Raw genomic sequence first — 20,901 nt, forward strand, 5'->3', positions numbered from 1 at the left:
AATGTTAAGTTGCTGTTGCCACCAGATATTTTTATCTCTTGTAATTCATTAAACATTTCTGTAAAGCAGACACATTGTAAAGGATTCTCTCCCTGTTTTATATTTTAGACTCAACCTAAAATTTGTATCCGTCTAAAGTGTAAATGTGGCTCTCCCACTGGCTCAGTTAGTAAAGCTCGCGTGTAACTGGACACAATGGATTGAACGGCCTCCTTCTGTGCTGTGAGCTTCAATGCCCTTTCTCTCCGGACGTCACGAGCAGAAGGGCTCACGCTTGTGGATGCCAAAAGGTGGGTCGGGGTGGGAGAAAATAAAGTTAAAAGGTAGAACTGGCGTGACTTAGCAAAATGGCAGAGGTGGTGCAATGAATTGCTCCTGTTCCTTCTCTGTGGAGAATTCACTAATCTCAACCAGGGGGTTAGGAGAGGTTCCACAATTGGCCCAGGGACTCATTGATTGGACGGGTTGGTCGGCTCACCAAATCTCCATTGCCAGAGTCCTGCTGGGAAGGTGTGTGTGTGGGCGCGAGATAAAGACAGCACATATTCTATTCCAGTAAATTTCATAGAATTTACAGCACAGAAAAAAGCCATTCAGCCCAACTGATCTTATGCTGGTGTTTATGCTACCACCCTACTTCATGTCCTCGATCCTTCTATTCCTTTCTTCCTCATATAAATATCTAGTCAGCCCCTAAAATCACAGGGGGGGTGGGGGAAGGATGTTAAACTCTGGGTTTATTTAAAATTCTGTGTCACAGGCTGTATTCCAATGGTTAAACATGTAAGGCACCTACTATTTACAGTGCCTGCCTAGATTAGTTTTATAGTCATTAAAGCAGTTTAATGTTTAACCTGCATGAAAGGCAGAAATCAAAAACGTCTTGCAGCTTTGGGAACAAAGGTCAGGACTATTTGCCCTTCACTCCCACTTTCTACTGCATGATCAGCATTGGCACCCAACATCAAAAGCTCCTTAGATACAAAAGCAAAGAACTGCGGTTGCTGGAAATCCAAAACAAAAACAAAAATACCTGGAAAAACTCAGCAGGTCCGGCAGCATTGGTGGAGAGGAGCACAGTTGACGTTTCGAGTCCTCATGACCCTTCAACAGAACTCAGACCTGCTGAGTTTTTCCAGGTGTTTTTGTTATCAAAAGCTCCTTAATCCCTTCACATGAACTCTTTTTTTATTGGAGAACTAAGATGAAGGGACGAGGCTCACACAATGCAGGTAACCATATTATACATGTATATTTACTGGAAATCTACCATCATTCAGTGGCCAAGAAAAGTAAACCAGCCAGAACAATCAAAAATACACACTCACTCTGATTTTCATCTTACAACTTTACCAACAAACACACTGAAAGGTTAAAGTTCACATCCATATGCTGTGTGAATGAAGCTCAAGATTACAGGCCACACATGGTGTCTGTTGATCAATCATTATTCACTGATCAGGAATGCAAATGACCACATCTGGATTCCCAATCAGCCCTCATGTGATCAGTAGCTCACACCCTGGATAACACTGCATTAAATTCATTTGCATTGTTCAAAATAATCATGTAGAAACATAGTCCAACACAAAGTCAAATGCAAACTCTGAAAATATATTTATCTTTTCATTAAAGGAAAGGTACAGAAAGACTTTCTCATTTAAAAATCACAAGAATATAACAATTTATGTTTACTGACTCAAAGAATTTTACTACAAGACAATTTTTAGACAAACAGGAGCAAAGTAAATTCCAGTTCCACAGTTAACAAGCACAATGATCTGAAGATGTGATTAATGGTTTACCTCCGTCTGTTGCCTTTTCAAATTAGGTCTTATTCTGCCCTCTTTTCCTTCTTTGTAAACTGAAAACTGCAGCACAATATACGCAATGGGTGGCTGCAATCAAATTAGAAAACCTGCAAATCCGGATAGCTTGGTGAGTTGCAGCGACTGGGAAGGTGCCAGGTTCAATCTCTGGCCCCTGTTGAGGTAACTGATGTTAGCTGGGGAAAGCAACTAGGGACCAGTAATTGGCCTCTGAGCTCAGACAACGAGTAAGGTGGGGAAAGAGACTCCAGCATATTGATCAGGAAACCTGTCTTACCTGCAGCTTTCCCACTGGAGTTAAATAGTCTGCTACCCTCACTATAATGACCCAAATGCAACTAAAGATCACTTGGCCAAGGCACCAGAGGACAGCTGGTACCAGGAGAGAAGGGGAGAATGCAGACCAAATTCAATAGGGAAGCAAAAGGCACCTACAAGTGAAAGGGGCCGCATCAAAATCTCCTTAGCTGCTGATATTGGTCAGAACCATTCAATGATGGGTCATGCAATGGCCAAACAGGAGCACGAGACAAAACCCAATGCGTACATTGACATAACAGGCTGACATGCAAACATACATTTTACATGGACTGAACAGGATCAGGAGGCTTAATTTATTGTGGGAGCAGTAAATGTGTATTGGGTCAAATGACTGGGAAACTGGCAAAAAAGAGTTGGGAGGGCTTGGCCTTTTGGGAGTGTTAGCTCTTAGCTCCTTTGAGCCAGTCACTCTGGATGATTCTACAGTTGTTATGCCCACGACTGTAGTTTGGGGAATGGGGGAAAACAACTGGCACTGCAATCGAGACAGTTTTTTTTAAAACTGCACAGCAGAAAGCATTCACAATCCATCCTTCCCCTTGAGAGCAGCAAATCAGACAGACAAATGGCACGGTCCAGAGGAATGGGGCATGCAGGCATCGTGTTCCTGATCTTAGGTGCAGCAATGTGGAGTGGCAGTGAAGGAGGAGTCATTTGGAAGCAATTCTCAATAATTCCAGCCAACTGAGTCAGAGCAGCAATGGAGCTTGGAGACACAAGTTACCTGGTTTGAATATTCTCCTGCCAAATTAGTGGATGCTTTGGATCCAGAGAAAAAGTGGTAAAAATAACTAGTGGGAGGAAGAAGCAGAAATAAATTTACCATTTAAAAAAAACAAAAATCAAAGCAGAAAACATGCAGCATTTCACAGGAAAAGGAGAAATTTTCAGGGATATTGGGAAACAGCAAGGGAGTAGGAGGATAGTTCTAAGAGCTGGAACAGACATGATGGGCTGAATGGCTTCCTCTTGTGCTGGATCATTCAATCTCACTCCGCTTTGTAGATAGAAGAGTGCAAAGGTAATGAGAATTTGTATATTTTAGACCGTGTTCTCAGGGTCTGTTCTGTTAAATTTAATCATGTCCAACAAAAACAACAATCCCTTTTCAAAACTGACACCTAAATGCCATTGGAATACAAATGAGGAATAGAACAGACCTAAGCGTGATCCGCCATTCAGGTACAGTCTTGAATGAGTTTGGTATTGGAACAAATGCAATGCTTTTCTGCGTGAGAGTTCAACTGTTTTACAGGAGCTATATTTTCCATCACCTGAGCAAGCGTGAAGTCACATCTTATTCTATTTAAACAAAGCAGAGTGATAGCTTCTCCTCCAGTATCAACAGTCCTGTCTTGTATTGAAACCCTTGGACCCAATTTAATTTCTTGCCAGCAAAGAAATTCAAGCTGGTAAATATCCCTCAGGGATTAGAATTTACAACATTGAACCAGACCATTCAGCTAAACTGGTCTACGCTGGTGTTTATGCTCTGCATGGGCTATAACTAGATGATGTCAGCACAATAACATCTTGATGCTGTTCAAGTGATGCCCTTCTGGAGCTATAGCACTGGAACCTAACTACGATGTCCCAAGATATTTTTGGTGCCACAAACTAATTGCAAGAGGTTGGTAGGATGACACCAGGCATGAAATGAGCAAACATACAAGAGCTGCTCATTATTTCTCACAATACAAAGGAAATGTCACTTTTAATCAAGTGTCAGGGCTGTTCTTGGCTGAGGCAGTGACTCCAATTGACAGCTGCTGCACCAGAAATGGAAATTGAAAGGTTGCGTTTTCCATGTTGGGGCTAAGGCACGTCGGTAGCACAAGATAGACGGTTTGACATAGAAGATGCTAAGAGAGTCTAGAACTAAGGGTCAGTCTCAGAATAAGGAGCTGGCATTTAGGACTGAGGTGAGCAAACACTTCTTCACTCAAAGGGCTGTGAATCTTTGGAATTCCCTACCCTAGAACATGTTCAGTCGATGATCATATTCAAGACTGAGATTGATAAAGTTTTGGACACTAAGGGAATCAAGAAATATGGGGATGGGGATAGGGACCAAAAGTGGAACTGAGGTAAAGATCAGCCATTATCATATGGAAAGGTTTAGGGGGCTCAAGGGACTAAATGGTTTACTCCAGCACCTATTTCTCATTCTCTGATAGAAAGCACTTGAAATGGCGTGTCCCATTCGCCAGCATTCATATTTCTCATGTTATAAGCTCAAACATTAAACACTTTACAAGGTTAGGCACAAGGCTCCACAGAGCTGGTGAGCTAATAGCCACTCTGCCCTTTAAAGGTTAGTAGGAAGACAGAGAATGGATGAGGGATGGGAGTGGATTTTAAGTCCCAGAAATACTCTCTCTGTGTATCACGTTTATGACTATTTTATATTAGTACGCTTTTAATCAAACATGTACATCATAGGACAGTTAAACATGGAACACTGCATTTAAAAAAAATACTACTTTTTACCAAAAGGAACTCTATCACTAATTCACACTACAAATATGATCCAGTACATTGGATCTCAAAGCTGATGAGACAGGCCTGTGACCTGTAATGATAAGGACACTGGGCGTGTCACCTCCACCAGTCACATAATGGCAAAAATACAAAACCAAGAGATTTCAGAGCTAAAGGTGGGTAAATTAATTTGAGATACAGATCAGCCATGAGCTGACTGAATGGTGGAACAGGCTGGAGAGGATGAATGGCCTCCTCCTGTTCCTAACATCATGTCCCAAAACAGGAATTATGATTAGGATTTCAACACAGGAAGTGAGGAACTTGGAAAAGTCAACGATTAAGGACATGTTGATGTAAGTGAGATTTGAATCTTCATCAAATTCAGGAAAGGCCACTAAGAACTATTGAAAACAAGTGATTAAAGAAAGAGCTGCATCCTCAGGACATGTCAAGGCAGATAATATTCAATAAGTTACTTATTTTTTTGAAGTGTAGTTACTGTTGTTGTGTAGTTAAACACTGCAATCAATTATACATTAAGTGCATCATTTCCCTGATGGATGAGTTTGTGATATAGCTTTGTACCTGTTTATCCAGAGATGAGATTTTACAGAGATCGTGAGAATCAAAATTGTACAGATATTTGGTGCAGTTTCAGAAGCAGGTTGCTGTGGGTGTACGTGTACCCTCTCTTCTACACAGAGAGAGGCACTAACTAGACTGCACCGACAATGCACAGGCCTTTGTAGAATCCAAATTTCCGTTACTTTACTCAGCCAGAGCCTGCGAAGATGACAGGAGGTTATGGTCTCTGCACCAACAATATCTAAAAGTACGATGAAATACTCTGGGGTATTCTTTTCCTTATATGAAAAAATACATCAGTGCATCGAGTTGCAAACTCTGGTATAAAAATATTGTGAGAAACTGTTTCTCGTATCTTTGCTGATGTACCCTGGTTTTTGCTCACCCAATTATTCCACAGAACAGAGGGGTTTTACTTTACAATCAAGTAGCATGTTGTAAGAGGCTGACACTAAAATACATCGCCTGAAAAATGTGCCACTTGCAGTTTAACCAGGGCTTTGCTGGTGAACATGATGAGCTGCTTAGTGGAGTAGAGGAACAATAAGCCCCGAAGAACCAGGAGGTAGCAAAAGGACAGGATATGTTGACCAAATATTGAGATGAGAAGGTGCAGAGCTAAACACACATTGGTAGTAGCTGCCAACGGTGTAGTTGGAGTAAGTTAAGCAACTTTCCACAGCTCAGACTGGTCAAGTCTCCTGTCCAGTAGATACTTTAACAGTTATAGAGAGAAAAGTCCATTCTTACATGTCTTGTCAAAATACTTGGGCACAAGCTCCTTATTCAATTCTTTCACCATTAAAGCTGATTGCTTCTCCCTGTACCCCGAACCAAATCCCAAATATAGCTGTGAGTAAAATCCCACAGGATGGCAAATCAGCGCTCACTCCCCCAACGCTGTTAAGCTCCGCCTCTAGGACACCGTCCACTTTGTGCTGGCCAGCTGTCTCCTGCTATTTCTGCCTGGCCAGTGCTTTATAGATGCCGAGTCCCAAGAAGGCAACAATGGTGGCTCCAAATGTGATTCGTAGCCAGAAGGATGTGATGCTGAGCTCTGCATCATTCAGGTCACTGCAGGAAACGTAAGAGAGAGAGAGAGAGAGATAGAGGTCAGTGAGGATAAATGGGACAGCTGTGGGCCCCAGCTGTTGCTATGCAAAGGGACCAAGGTTACAGCAGGTGAATATGTAAACGGGATGTGATCATCACATGAAAATCATCAATGCAAATGCACGTTTCCTGGGGGCGGGGGAACTCAATAACCTTCATTTCCAGGCCATGAGATGTTGCCCAACTCATGGAAAACTCTATGGGAAGATTGGTCTCTGGGAGAACTTGCTTACGTACTGCAACCATGGCTCCTGCACAGTGCCCCTTACCATCTCTCCAAACACAGCTACTACGAGGCACTGAGCAGATAGCTGCAGTACTTCCAATGCAGCTGCAAAGTGGTCAACGGCAAATTGTAGTGTAGACAACTCACACTGTCCTGGCACACCCGCCCTCACCCCACCCCCCACTCCACACTGGTATTGACCGAAACCTTGCTGAGTGGATTCTTCAGATCCCAGTGACTGGTGAACACATTCAAGCTCAGGAGCCCAGTGAGTTCTGAATCCCAAAGTGATACAGCAATGTGAGGTTTATAAAATGAAGAAGGGAACAGACTGTACTTGAGTTGACAGTTTCTTCCAACCAGGGGTCACAATCTCAAGTTATTTAAGGCCAGATCAAGGTTAGAGGTTCAGGAGGTGGTCCTTTTCCCAGAGGATAGTGGATTTCTGAAACAGGCTGGCAGCTCGCGTGTGGATGCGGAATCACGGAATTCCTTCAAACGAGAGCTGGAGCCGTTTCTGGTTGGGGGAGGTGACCTTGTTCAAGAAGCAGGTACTTCAATCAGGGCCAGAATGGACAACCGATCTACTTCTACCAAATACTCAACCTTCCCTTCACTTCTTTAAACCCAACCACATCCATCTTCTCTATTCACACCCTTACTCTGCTCTCTGGCACAACCCAAGAACACCCCCACCTCCCAATTCCACCTGAAATACTAATCCCCTCCCAACTCATATTATCTGCCCATCAATCTGTGCCAATTGAACCCTCCCTCAGAGGGAAACCAGGGACCACAGCACCAGGTGAACTTCACAACAATCTTCTGGCAAAACCGGGAACATTGCAGGATACTCACGGGAATGCTGCGGCAAGTGCGAGCCGGGAGTAGATCTGTGAGTTTGTTGCTTCGTCGCTGTTGCAGCTGAAATGAAATGGGGCTGGGAGTCTGTGTTTGTAGCAGAATTCTACAGGCGTGATCCCATGTTCCTGCTTTTGTTCGGGCAAATCAGCCTTTGATGCGACAAAGATGCAGGGGATTCTGCTCTCCATGTAGTGTTCCTACAGAGACACAAACCATACAACTACTGTGGCTACAAGAGCAGGTCAGAGGCTGGGAATTCTGCAGCAAGTAACTCACCTCTTGACTCCCCAAAGCTTGTCCAACATCTACAAGGCATATGTTAATAGTGTGATAGAATATTCTCCACTTGCCTGGATGAATGCAACTCCAACAACACTCAAGAAGCCTGACACCACCTAAGATAAAGCAGCCACCTTAAACAGTCACTCAGTGGCAACAGTATGTACCATTGACAAAATGCAGTGCAGCAACTCACCAAGGCTTCTTTGACAGCACTTTCCAAACCCAGGACCGCTGTTGCCTAGAAGAACAAGGGCAGCAGACACATGGGAACAGCACCACATGCAAGCCCATCTCTGAGTCATACACAATCTTGACTTGGAACTATATCACTGTTCATTCACTGTCGCTGGGTCAAAACCCTGGAACTCCCACCTTAACAGCACTGTGGGTGTACCCACACCACATGGACAGCAGCGGTTCAAGGTGGCGGCTCATCCCACCTTCTCAAGGGCAACTAGAGATGGGTAATAAATGCTGGCCTTGCCAGCAAGAATGAATAATTTATTTTTTTAAATAGCTGCTATAACTTCACACTTCACTTGGGATGTGGAGTGGATGACCCTGGGTCTGGCGCTAGTTACACATCCTGTTCGACTTTTCTTTCTCTTGGAAGTTAACGGAAAGGGAGATTGGAAAGGGTGTACAATGAGCAGAAGCTCCAATATCACACCCCTCTCCTGGAGCATCCAATCAAAAGCCCTACTAGTGATGTCAATTATTCCCGTAGGTGGGCATCTGTATAAGAGTCCATCTTTCATACATTGCCAGTACAAGCAATGCACACCAATGTGACCATTTCTATTAGATATCAAGGTGGGGGGTAAAGAAAGAACTTTAATTTCTATAGCACCTTTCACAACCTCAGGACATGCCAATGTGCTTTACAGTTAATGAAGTACTATTTTTTGAAGTGTAAACACCGTTATAACATAGAAAAAGCCTTAGCCAATTTGCGCACAGCAAGCTCCCATAAACAGCAATGTAATAGTGACCACATAACTGGCTTTTAGGTGTACTTTGAGGGATAAATATTGGCCCAGGACACCAGGGAGAACTCCTCTGCTCCTCTTCAAAACAGTGTCATGAGTTCTTTTATATCTATCTGAGAGGGCTTTCAGGACCTCAGTTTAAAGTATTGAGATGCCCTGAGAGCAATAATAAAATTCAGTATAAATCCAAGGCTTTTGTTCCTCATTCCTCGGTCTGCAAAGGCCAACTTCCTGGAGTGCACAAGATACTACGGAGGCATGCAAAACTACCTCGAGCCTGTTCCAGATCCTGGTCTGTTACTTATGTCAATCAGACAGCAGCTCACCTTGTAAATACTGGCACAGTAGTTGAAGGATTTGGCATCAGTGATATCATACATCAAACAGGCAACATCACAGGCGGCACTGGAGGCTTTCAGGAACTCGGTATCAACATCCACCTCATGCAGCTAGGGCACAGAGAGGCACAAGTGAGCATATCATTCTATTGTTGGATGCAGAGAGACATACAAACAGTCAGAAACAGAGATAGAGGTGAGACAGAGGCATACATAAAGACATACAGACATACACAGAGGATGAATACATATATGTACACACACATACTGGGAGAGTGCATACACACATTCTGGGACACACAGACATGCAGGGAAAGACACACGGTGAGTACACACAAACACTGCATCAGTACACACCTCCCTCACAACATACCCGACACCAAAGTTTGAGAAAGCAGTGTACTGCAGTAACATATTAACATCTATTTAGAGTGTTTCAGTGATGATGTTAATGGTAGTAATTGTGCTGGAATTTATTGCTGCGCTGGTACGAATCCTCCACCACCTGTTATTCTAAGGACTCAGGTGCTTACTATTAAATACTTGTCCTGGCTGTTGACTTGCACAGTGTTGATTGTGAAGTCAGAGACATCTCTGCCCATCTCACTCTGCACCTGAAACAAAAGGACAAAGATCTTTAAAGAAGCATCATAACCCTGAGCTTTATTACAGTATGAACTTTCGATTTGTTTAGCATTGCAGTACGCCATGTGTGTATTTACTTGTTTGTTCTTGGAATGTGGGCAACACCAGCAAGTTTGCATTTAATGCCCATTCCAGTTGCCCTGATGGACCTTCTTAAACCATTGCAATCCGTGAGGTGATGCTATTCATGATGATGTTAGGTAGGAAATTTCAGGATTCTGAGCCAGCACTAATGAAGGAACACATGACCCATACCTTCATTTATATAGTGCCTTTAACATAGTAAAATGTTCCAAAGTATTTCACAGGGGCATGATCAAACAAAATTTGACAGCCAGTCACACATAAGGAGATATTAGGACAGGTAATCAAAAGCTTGATCAAAGGAGTAGGTTTGAAGGAGCATCTTAAATGCAGTGAGTTTAGGGAGGAACTTCAGAGTTTCCAGGAAGTTGAAGGCACAGCCGTCAATGGTGGAGCAATTAAAATTGGGAATGCTCATGAGCAAAGAGCTGGAGGAGCACAGATATTTCAGAAGGTTGTAGGGCTTGAGGAGCTTACTGAGATAGGGAGAGGTGAGGCAATGGAGGATTTTGAAAATAAGGATATGAGGCAGAGGGAGCAGGCAGGCTTTGGGCAAACATTCCTCAGTGGGAGCAACTCCACGTACATGAGCTAACACCGCACCCATGCCACACAACTAAGGGAGTAAGGGGGACAAGATCAACACCTGACTGATGTCCAATGGGAGGGGTATTAACCCTACCTTCAAACTCCGCCCCAGGAAGGCCTGCAAGAACGCCGTTTTCCCCGTGCCCTTTGGTCCGATTACTTTACACAGAAACACATTCCTCTGAGTCTGTCCTTTCTCCAGGTCCAGCTTCTTACTCCGAGTGACTGAAACAGTATTATTTTAAGATAAAAAGCATCAACCTTTTGGTGTGACGACAGGTAGTGAAATACATGTGAGAAATCCAGCAACGCTAAGCTTGGGAATCAGCCATGGGCATTATACAGGAGCAGGAGGAGGCAAGGTTCCACTCCTGAAGGCATCAGTGTGACAAGAATTAGTCCCACAGGTCCTCCCAAGGGACCATTCCTCATGTAAGTCCAACGAATGCCGGTGGGCTATTCCACTATAAGGTGCATCAAAGCAGTGTCCTCACATAGAAACAGGAGGAGGTATTCAGCCCCCTGTTCCTGTTCCATTATTCAGTTAGATTGAAGCTCATCTGTACCTTGCCCCCTTTGTTCTGTAACCCTAATACCTTTACCTAACAAAATCTCAGCTTTGAAATTTTTAATTGGCTCCCCAACCTCAACAGCTTTTTTTGAGAGGTGGGGGGAATGCAGGGAGAAGGAGATCCAGTTTCCACTATCCTTTGTGTGTAGAAAGATCATTCCTCAACAAACTTGCTCTAAAATCATCTTAAACACCTGAACTCTAGGCACATTCACACATGATAACAGAGACATCACAGAATGACAGACCAGGCTGATCTTTCTCCAGCTCAGAGGTACCGAAAGCAATTATATAGCTGTTTAAGCTCTGCTTCCGCGCATCCAGAGGTCCATACGCCATAAACACCATCTAAAGCTGTGGTGAGCCATTCTATAGATGGTGTCAGAGTGAGCCAAGTGTTGCTCCCTACCTGTGATGGCTGCTGTCTGGGATTCTTGCTCCATGATGGTGGTGTAACCCAGGTATCCCAAATACTCTATGCAGCGATGGACATCCAGGTAGGCTGTGAACCTATCCAGGAAAAACCAAAGGGGAGTGAGCTGCTTCTCAGTTAATGCAGAGTCCAGGCCAGGTGGCAAACAATAATCATTTCAACAGGGTCTGGGTTCAGGGGCAGCTGATTTAAGTTTCTTGCAGCTCCAGAAGCCTGCCAAACTTGTTGGACATTCAAGTGACCAATGTTTGAAACATGCTGCAAAGTTTTTCCTCCAATCAAAGGCTTTTTTCTCTCTTCATTTGCTGCTGATAGGCTGGACGAGCAGCAAAGAGTGGGAAGTCCCAGGGCCTGGGACAACAGGCAACTGAAACTGTAGGGCTCAGGGGAGCCTCAGCACGAAGCAGCTGGAGTGGTGGGGTCCAGGGGAGCCTCAACGGAGCGCGAGACAACTGGAGCGCGGCCCATTGGCGTCTGAGTGAGTGAGTCTGTGTGAGGGGAGAGGGGGACGGGGAGAGAAGAGACAGAGAGGGTGAGGGGCGAGGGGAGAGGGCGAGGGGAGAGGGCGAGGGGAGAGGGCGAGGGGAGAGGGCGAGGGGAGAGGGCGAGGCGAGGGGGCGAGGCGAGGGGGCGAGGGGAGGGGCGAGGGGAGGGGGCGAGGGGAGGGGGCGAGGGGAGGGGGAGAGGGGAGGGGGCGAGGGGAAGAGAGCGAGAGGGGGGGAAGAGAGTGTGAGAGAGAGAGTGAGAGTGGGGAGGAAGAGAGAGAGGGTGGGGGGGAGAGAGAGAGAGAGGGTGGGGGGGAGAGAGAGAGAGAGAGGGTGGGGGGGAGAGAAAGAGAGAGTTGGGGGGAGAGAGAGAGAGTGGGGGGGAAGAGGGAGAGAGAGAGACAGATTGGGGGGAAGAGGGAGAGAGAGAGAGTGGGTGGGGGGGAAGAGGGAGAGAGAGAGAGAGTGGGTGGGGGGAAGAGAGGGAGAGAGTGGGAGGGCAAGAGAGGGAGAGTGGGGGGGGGGAAGAACCATAGAAAAGTTACAGCACAGAAGGCCATTCAGCCCATCTTGTCCATGCCAACCATGAGGACACCCAGGTACCCTTCCTAATCCCACCTTCCTGCACCCGGCCCATAGCCCTGCAGCTTACAGCACTTTAGGTGCAGATTCAGGTACTTTTGAAGAGAGAGAGAAAGTGGGTGGGGGGGGGGGGAGGGGAAAGAGAGAAAGTGAGGTGGGAGGGAAGAGGGTGGGGGGGGAGGGAGAATGTGGGGAGAGAGAGTGTGGTGAGACAGTGATCCATATAAATTCCTTGGCTGTGATGGCCTGAGGATGTGAAATACAGTATAGTGTTTGTATTCCCTGCTGCCAGCTTTGCATGGAATTTACAGCACAGAAACAGGGCATTTGGCCCAACTCATCTAGGTTGATGTTTATGTTCCACACAAGCCTCCTCCCACCCCTTTTGATCACATTTTCAGGGTAACCTCCAGCTTCTTTCTTCCTCATGTTTATCAAGTTCCTTGAATGTATCTATACTAGAATGGTTACAGCACAGAAGGAGGCCATTCTGCACATTGTCTCTGTGTCAGTTCTCTGCAACAACAATTCAGCTAGTCCCGCTCCTCCACCTTTTCCCTGTAGCCCTGTTAAATCTTCTCTTCAAATAATTACCCAGTTCCTTTTTGAAAACCACAGTTGAATCGACCTCCACCACACACTCAAGGGGTGCATTCCAGATCCAATCCACTTGTTGCACAAAGTTTTTCCTCCTGTTGCCTCCGGTTCTTTTGTTAATCACCACAGGATTCTTGGCCTTCTGCCAATGGAACCAGTTCTTTCCCATTTACTCTATCCAGAACTCTCATGATTTTGAGCATGTCTAACAAATCTCCTCTCAACCTTTTCTTCTCCAAGGAGAAGAGCCCCAGCTTCGCCAATCTATCCACATAACTGAAGTCTCTCATCCTCAGAACAACCGTTCTTGTAAATCTTTTCTGCACCCTTTCTAAAACCATCACATCTTTCCAATTGAGGTTGAACCAGTGTTTTATGAAGATTCATAACTTGCTTGTTTTTGTACTCTGCGCCTATTTATAAAACCCAGGGTTCAGGTTAATTTATTAACCGCTTTCTCAACCTGCCCTGCCACCTTCAATGATTTATGCACATATACACCCAGGTGCCTCTGCTCCTGCATTTCCTTTAGAATTGTACCCTTTGTTTTATGTCACCTCCCCTCATTCTTCTGAGGAAATGTATCACTTCACTCTTCTCTACGTTAAATACCATCTGCCATGTGTCTGCCCATTCCACCAGCCTGTCGATGTCCTCTTGAAGTCTATCACTATCCTCCTCACAGTTCACAATACTTCCAAGTCTTGCATCATCTTCAAATTTTGAAATTGTGCCCTGTACTAATTGTGCCCAGGTCTAAGTTATAAATATAAATCAAAAAAAGCAGTGGCCCCTCTATATACCATCCCCTAGTCAGAAGTAAGTAGTTTTCTGTAATTCATGTTTTAGTAGGCTTGAATTAAATAATTAAATTGTTGAATAATGATTCAAAATGCCACATGATATTGGGCACATTATTTTTCACGTAAAAAGCGTAGTTTTACTGACATTTGGGGGCTCAAATGATTAATACATAGGAAAATGATGTAATAGTAGATTTAGAAATGATATGGCCAACACATTTTCTTAGAGCTCCTACACCACTGGGTGGATGGGAAGACTGAGTTGGAAGGTGGGGGATGGGGTGACTGGGTGTTGGGGCAGAGGAGGGGGTGAGGGAAAGGGAGAACGGGTGGTGGAGGAGAGGCTGACTGGGCGATGAGAGTGACTGGGTGGGGGAGGTGGTGACTGAGCTGTGGGGGTGACTGGGGAGGGGTGATGAGGTAGTAGTGGGAGGAGCCCCAACAATCCTGTCCCTTTTCAGAAATAATAAAAAAAACTACATGGCTACCATCAAATCCCTTTATTCCTTTTCTCCCTAGAAATGCATCCCATTGTCTCTCGAACACAACAGCACTGAAAGAAAGATTTTATATTTATACAACACCTTTTACGACTTCAAAACGCCCAAAGTTCTTCGCAGCCAATGAAGTACTTTTGAAGTGTAGTCACTGTTATCATGTAGGAAATGTGGCAACCAATTTGTGCACAGCAAGCTTCCACAAACAGCAGTGAAATGAAAGGACAGGTAATCTGTTTTAGTGATGTTGATTGAGCGATAAATTTTGGCCAAGATACCAAGAATAACTCCCCTGCCCTTCTAAAGAATAGTGCCTTGGAATCTCTTATATCCTCATGAGGCGGCAAACAGGGCCTTGGTTTAACATCTCATCCGGAAATTCCTTCAGTACTGCACCGAAGTGTCAGCCTTAAAGGTTTTGTGTTTTAGTCTCCAAGAGGCTAAAGGCAAGGAGATTTGAACTCATGATCTTCTGATTCAGGCGAGAGTGATATGCACTGAGCTGCAGCTAAGACTGTCCACTTTGGCAGTCTCACCTGAACGAACAGCCTACCACATTACTTTCTGAGACAAAAATCACCCAACTTAAGATTTTATCTAACTTGTCTCTTCTGCTATGTGAACTCTTTAGCTCTGTCTGATTTACTTAACCTTCTGGGGCAGTCAAATACATAGGTAGTACCTCCAAGGGGATTGAGCTCTGAGAACTACCCCAATAAATGTTAACAGCGTTGACAAACACACACAGTTACAGACAAACACTTACGTCCAGTGACACAGATAGCCATGAAGAGTGATCCAGCCCCTCTCATCTGTGCACACTGTGTTAAAGACCTCTGGGCCCCAGGGGAAGTAGGGAAATACAGTGAATAAATTCTTCAATTCAATTGGAGACAGAACGTTATCATTATCCTGTGAGCAAGAAAATCACAGGTGAGACAGGAAGCATGCCCCAAGTAACCTGCCCTTCCCTCCCACCCATGCTGCAGATCTCAAGAGAAAGCTACTTACTGCATCATACTTTTCAAAGATTTGCTGCAGGAACATGTAGGTGCAGTGATTCAACTCAGTTGTACAATTGTAAGGAACTCGCAACCTGCAAAGAAGTATGCAGCTGATGAATTACAGATTCCTGCAAACGTCCACAGCGTGATCCCAACAAGCTACTATAGCAATGACCACCATTATTGGATTAGAGGTCAACATGTTGCATGGTTTAAATCATGTATGTGGGGCAGGAGAGGAGATACTCTTTGTTTGTGCTGGAAACATCCAGTTGTATGGTTGGAACTGATGGCTATTTTAATTTGATAGAGTTTTTAATCCAGCTTTGTTCACTAGGCCAACTTAAAAACAGTTTCTGAATTGATAGCTCTTCTACACTTTGGGCTCAGATTCATGGAATATAGAAGCAACAACCATTAAGAGCAAATCATACTGTCTCTTCATCCCAAGTGCTCTGTGCTCCTTTGTAGACTTATTAACAGCTCCATGTGGGGATCAGATATCATCCATTAAACTTCTCAGTTGTGACATTAATTGTTCTAATTGCCAGTCTGCCCACATCAACAACATCTGCTGGTGTGCCCAATCTGAATTGAAGACAGACACTCCCAGAAGCATGACTGTAACACTATATCCTCAGCTTACTGTTACTTACGGAGGATGAAGGTAGTCGTCTGTCAGCTCCAAGTTATCATCGTAGCCGAACTTTCGTAGAACGGTCCATGTGGTTTCGTGTCTTCCGCGCTGGATAAACAACATGTTCAAGAAAAGGAAACCTGGGAGGGGTTAGGATGGGGCGGGGGTGTACAGGTTTAGTCAAATGTGAGCAGTGTGTTCAAACTGCCAGCTGTGCCTATTTAAATCAAGAACCGTCACCACCTCATTTACCAAGAATAAAACGTCACAGCTTTGCACTCTGCATGAGACACTGTAGTTCAGAAACAAATTAAACAGGGCACAGGGAGGCATCCCTCAAGCTGTTCATACACAAAACACAATCACAACTGTGCTGCTTTGAATAAGCAGTTGGGAGGAGAGAGGAGTAGGGTTGAAGTGGGGGTTGGCGGTCGGTGTGGAGAGATTGCTGTGAACTCTACATAATATCAGAAAGGCGGAGCAGGCAGGATCCTCATCAGTTAAGTTGCACAGAGTCTTCAAGTTTTTTTTATGTCATAAGTTCAATGCAGCTTCATTACTTGAGGATAATGGCTACTCTAGGGCCTGACCCAGCATTGCTGCCTTCAGAAAATATTCTATTGGTCTATTACTAACTATTACAAATAATAATAGAAATTTAATTTGAATATTGAACAAACACCCATTGAGCCTGTGCCCACCCTCTGAAAGAGCGACCCAATCAGCCTGATCTTTCCCCATAACCCTGAAAATATTTCCTTTTTAAAAATAAAGCTCTCCCTACATGTTGGATCTGGGTCATACATACATTGTTCAATCAGAAGAGAATTCTCCAGGAATAGTAACTGAGATCTTACCTGCTAATCTATTCTGAGGAGTGAAGTTCCCTTTGACTCTATGGGCAGGATTTCCCGGTCGACGAGCGGGGAGGGCGGGGCCCGCTCGCTGATGTCACCCCGCGTCATTTTCAATTTTCAGGTCGGCGGGGGTGCAGCCAAATCAGCTGTGTGCCCGCTGACCTGTCAACAGCTAATTGAGGCCATTGAAAAAGTAATTTACATCATTAATGGACCTGCCCGTCCAACCTTAAGGTTGGCGAGCAGGCCGGGAGCCCTGGCGGGCTTCAGAGAAAGCATGGAACCTCATCCACGGGTGGGATGAGCTTCATGTAGATTTTTAAAAATTTAATAAAAGTTTAACTAAAAGTGATGGACATGTCCCAGCTCAAGGGACAGTGTCAAATGAGGGGACATGTCAGGGAAATTTTATTTTTCTATTTTTAACGTTTTTTAATTTGGAGCTGATCTCCCTGAGGCAGCACTTAGCCTCAGGGAGATGAGTGCGCTCTTTCGTACGCATGCGCGAAAGAGCGCATTCTCGGCTTAGGGAATCCCCTCTACCGCACAGGGAGCACATAGCGCTTCCTGGTGGACGTCACACTGGGCGAGCCTTGATTGGCCCGCCCACGTAAAATGGCAGCATGCCCCCAATTGGGGGCGCCGATCGGAGGCAAGCCTGCACGTTACCGCTCCTGAACATTCCCGCCCACACCCAACGGGGGGGGAAAATTCTGCCCTATGGCTCGGATATGGTTCAGGTCCACTCTACAAGCCTCAATTCAACAGACTGAGCTTTGCAAACATCCCCTGACCCCTTGACAGAAAGTTAACATCTAAACAAGAAATCATGTTATATCTCTGGTGCATTTGAATTGTAAACCACTTACCACTTAAAGTCAGCCCATCATCCAGGATTCCATCAGGTGTGTTTTTCCAGACTACAGTTTTAACATCTTCTAAAGCTTGTGGTGATAAGGGGTTCCTGAAACAGTATTTCTGAATGAAGAAATCAGAAAGTACGCAGTGAGGTCAAAACTGTGATGTGGATTAGCTCCTGAAATACTTGATCTCAGTTTCGGGTCTGTTTGCATTTACTGATTGAGACTCTGTTACAGTCCCTGATCCAGTCCCCATCACACCTGGTGGGGACTGCCCAATGTCCATTATATGTACTGGAGTCCGTACTCACTCTCTGGTCCAATCTCTACTGCAGCACCTCAATCCACAGTTACCAGACCTGTCTATATTACATGCATTGGGATCCACCTAATCCACATCACCCATCTCCATCCTCACACTTCAAACCGCTTCAGTTACCAATCCAACTTTTGGGTACATTTCCACCCAAACAAATCCCTTATCAAACAAACTCTTTAACTTAAGTTAATCAAGTGAGTCCCTTTTTAAAGATGACCTATCAAGTGGGACTGCAGGCTAGCAAATCCCCTCTCATACAATCTTACAGCACAGAAGCTGGCTATTGGCCCTTTAATTGGATTATCCAAACAGTCCCATTCCCCTGCCCTTTCCCCATAGGTTTTCAAATCAGTCTTATCCAATTAATTTTGAAAGTTTCTACTGAATCTGCTTCCACCCGCCTTTCAGGCAGCACATAGTGGATCATGACTGCCCTCTGTAAAAACATTCTCCTCCCCATCCTTCTGGTTTTTTTTGCCAATGATTTTGAATGGGTAGCCTGGGAGAGCTGCTGTACAGTAAAATCTAAAGAAATTACAGGTTAAAAAAAATTGGAGAAAACATTAGCAAATCTAAAGCTCTACACCTGGAGAGAAGGCCTTTCATCAGAGTTATAAAGCTATAGAATTCAATTACAGTTAATGACTGAGGCAGCCTGGGATGGGGAGGAGTTGCCGGACCAGGCAGGAGGAGGGGCCAGATGGGAGGAGGGGCCAGACCAGACAGGACCAAAGGGAAGAAGGGCCGGACTGGACGTGAAGCGGGGCCAGACCGGACGTAAAGCCGGACTGGACGTGGGGGTGGTGGGGGTCGGGGGGTGGTGGGGGTCGGGGGGTGGTGGGGGTCGGGGGGGTCGGGGGGGTCGGGGGGAGGGGGTGGTGGGGGTCGGGGGGAGGGGGTGGTGGGGGTCGGGGGGAGGGGGTGGTGGGGGTCGGGGGGAGGGGGTGGTGGGGGTCGGGGGTGGTGGGGGTCGGGGGGAGGGGGTGGTGGGGGTCGGGGGCGGTGGGGGTCGGGGGGAGGGGATGGTGGGGGTCGGGGGCGGTGGGGGTCGGGGGGAGGGGGCGGTGGGGGTCGGGGGCGGTGGGGGTCGGGGGCGGTGGGGGTCGGGGGCGGTGGGGGTCGGGGGCGGTGGGGGTCGGGGGGAGGTGGGGGTCGGGGGGAGGGGGCGGTGGAGGTCGGGGGGAGGTGGCGGTGGGGGTCGGGGGTCGGGGGGGAGGGGGCGGTGGGGGTCGGGGGGAGGGGGCGGTGGGGGTCGGGGGGAGGGGGCGGTGGGGGGAGGTGGTGGGGGGAGGTGGTGGGGGGAGGGGGGAGGTGGTGGGGGGAGGGGGGAGGTGGTGGGGGGAGGTGGTGGGGGGAGGGGGGAGGAGGGGGTGGTGGTCGGGGATCAGACGTGAGTGAGTGGGTGAGTGAGTGAGGCGGGGAGGACACAAATGGCCAAACGAGGTGAGGAAGGGATATAAGGGGCCAAACAGGGTGGGGGTGAGGAAGAGGAGTCAGGTGTGGGGAAGAGGGATCAGACGGTGGGGGTGTGGTGGGGAGGTGCTTTCATACAGAGTTATGAGGCTGTGGAATTCAATTCAGGATTAGTGACTGAGGCTGAAACTGTCAATTTTCAAGATCAGGTTGGAAAAATGGATGAAAAAAAAGGGGTCAAAGGGAAATGGGAACAGAGTGGGTAAATCAGACTAGGATTATTTGCTCACGTGAACGGTAAACACTAACATAGCTTGGAAGGACCAAATGGTCTGTCTCATTATTTTAACTTCTGAGTATTCCGTGTATAAGGGGAACCTTACTGAGGTATATAAAATATTAACTGGCACAGATAAAATCAAGACAGATTAAAAAGTTAAGTTATAAAAGATTAAGTTATAAACAAGTATAACAAAAGATTTTTAGTCAAAGAGTGTGAGGCACAGAATAGGCCAAAAAATTCAGAATAATGATGCTCTAATGGGTGAGTTTGAGTATTGAGAAAGAAGTTTCATCGGGCCAAATGCCCTTTTTCATCCTGACTGATATAAGCAGCACAAAGTACATTAAGTTAACCTAGTGCGTTGTCCATTTGAACAATTAATTACCTGAAAAAAGTTCATCTCCGTGTCATTGAGAATCCGATCGTTGTCCAGGTCAGAGATGTTGAAGATCCGAGTCAGGGCTTGAACACACGAAGGTTTCAGCTAGAACACACACAGCTTCATCAGCCAGGAACAAATGGGCAATCTTACTGGGGTCAAATGCAGCATGACCCCTTAAAACAATATTTGCCAGGTAAAGGCTGGAAAGGTATTGGCCAGAGACGTGCTAAGTAATTAGACTCACACAAGTTTGATAAATAAAATCAGCAACACAGAACGCTTCACTTGGCTGTGATTCCCTTCCGATGAATCAGTGAGCTTTTCCTTCCCACTTTTAGGTGTCTTCTGGCAATTATCGTTTGGCCAACAACATGCGAGAGTGGCCTTTATTAAAAAATTAATTCTCGAAATATGGGCAACACTGACATATCTTGCCCAAATCTAGTTACCCTGAGAAGGTGGTGGTGATGGGCCTTCTTCTTGAACTATTGCATTTGTTGTAGCAGTTTGATACAACCAAGATGCTGCTAGACCATTTCAGAGGGCAGTTAGGAATCAACCATGACAGTATGGGACTGGATCACACATTGGTTCAGGCCAGGTAAGGACAGCAGATTTCCTTCCCTAAAGTGAACCAGAGTTTTTTTTAAGGCAATTGGAAGCTTCACAGCCACTTTCACCCATTAGGGGGAGGCGGTGGCATAGTGATATTGTCACTGGACTAGTATTCCAGAGACCTGGAGTAATGCTCTGGGTTCGACCAGTGAATAACTCAGGACCTGGGTTTGAACCTCATGGCAGATGGTGGAATTTGAATTCAATAAAAATCC

The 20,901-nt window shown here is 45.8% G+C and overlaps 1 protein-coding gene across 7 annotated transcripts in view; it reads right to left on the reverse strand.

The window, feature by feature from the left end:
• Nucleotides 1-1,593: 1,593 nt before the first annotated feature.
• The window catches only part of rhot2 (ras homolog family member T2), a 44,643-nt gene continuing 25,335 nt past the window's right edge, over nt 1,594-20,901 (reverse strand). For all 7 annotated transcript variants that reach the window (XM_078558805.1, XM_078558804.1, XM_078558809.1 and 4 more), the window contains 11 exons: nt 20,075-20,173; nt 17,684-17,792; nt 15,977-16,097; nt 15,328-15,412; nt 15,083-15,228; nt 11,329-11,429; nt 10,443-10,573; nt 9,565-9,645; nt 9,020-9,142; nt 7,417-7,619; nt 1,594-6,293 (listed from right to left, as the gene is read on the reverse strand). In XM_078558805.1, coding sequence (XP_078414931.1) covers nt 6,176-6,293; nt 7,417-7,619; nt 9,020-9,142; nt 9,565-9,645; nt 10,443-10,573; nt 11,329-11,429; nt 15,083-15,228; nt 15,328-15,412; nt 15,977-16,097; nt 17,684-17,792; nt 20,075-20,173 — 1,317 coding nt within the window. In that variant the 3' untranslated portion in view covers nt 1,594-6,175. The remainder of the gene's footprint in view (nt 6,294-7,416; nt 7,620-9,019; nt 9,143-9,564; nt 9,646-10,442; nt 10,574-11,328; nt 11,430-15,082; nt 15,229-15,327; nt 15,413-15,976; nt 16,098-17,683; nt 17,793-20,074; nt 20,174-20,901) is intronic.

This window comes from Cetorhinus maximus, chromosome 15 (genome assembly GCF_964194155.1).
Source record: "Cetorhinus maximus chromosome 15, sCetMax3.hap1.1, whole genome shotgun sequence".
NCBI lineage: Eukaryota > Metazoa > Chordata > Chondrichthyes > Lamniformes > Cetorhinidae > Cetorhinus > Cetorhinus maximus.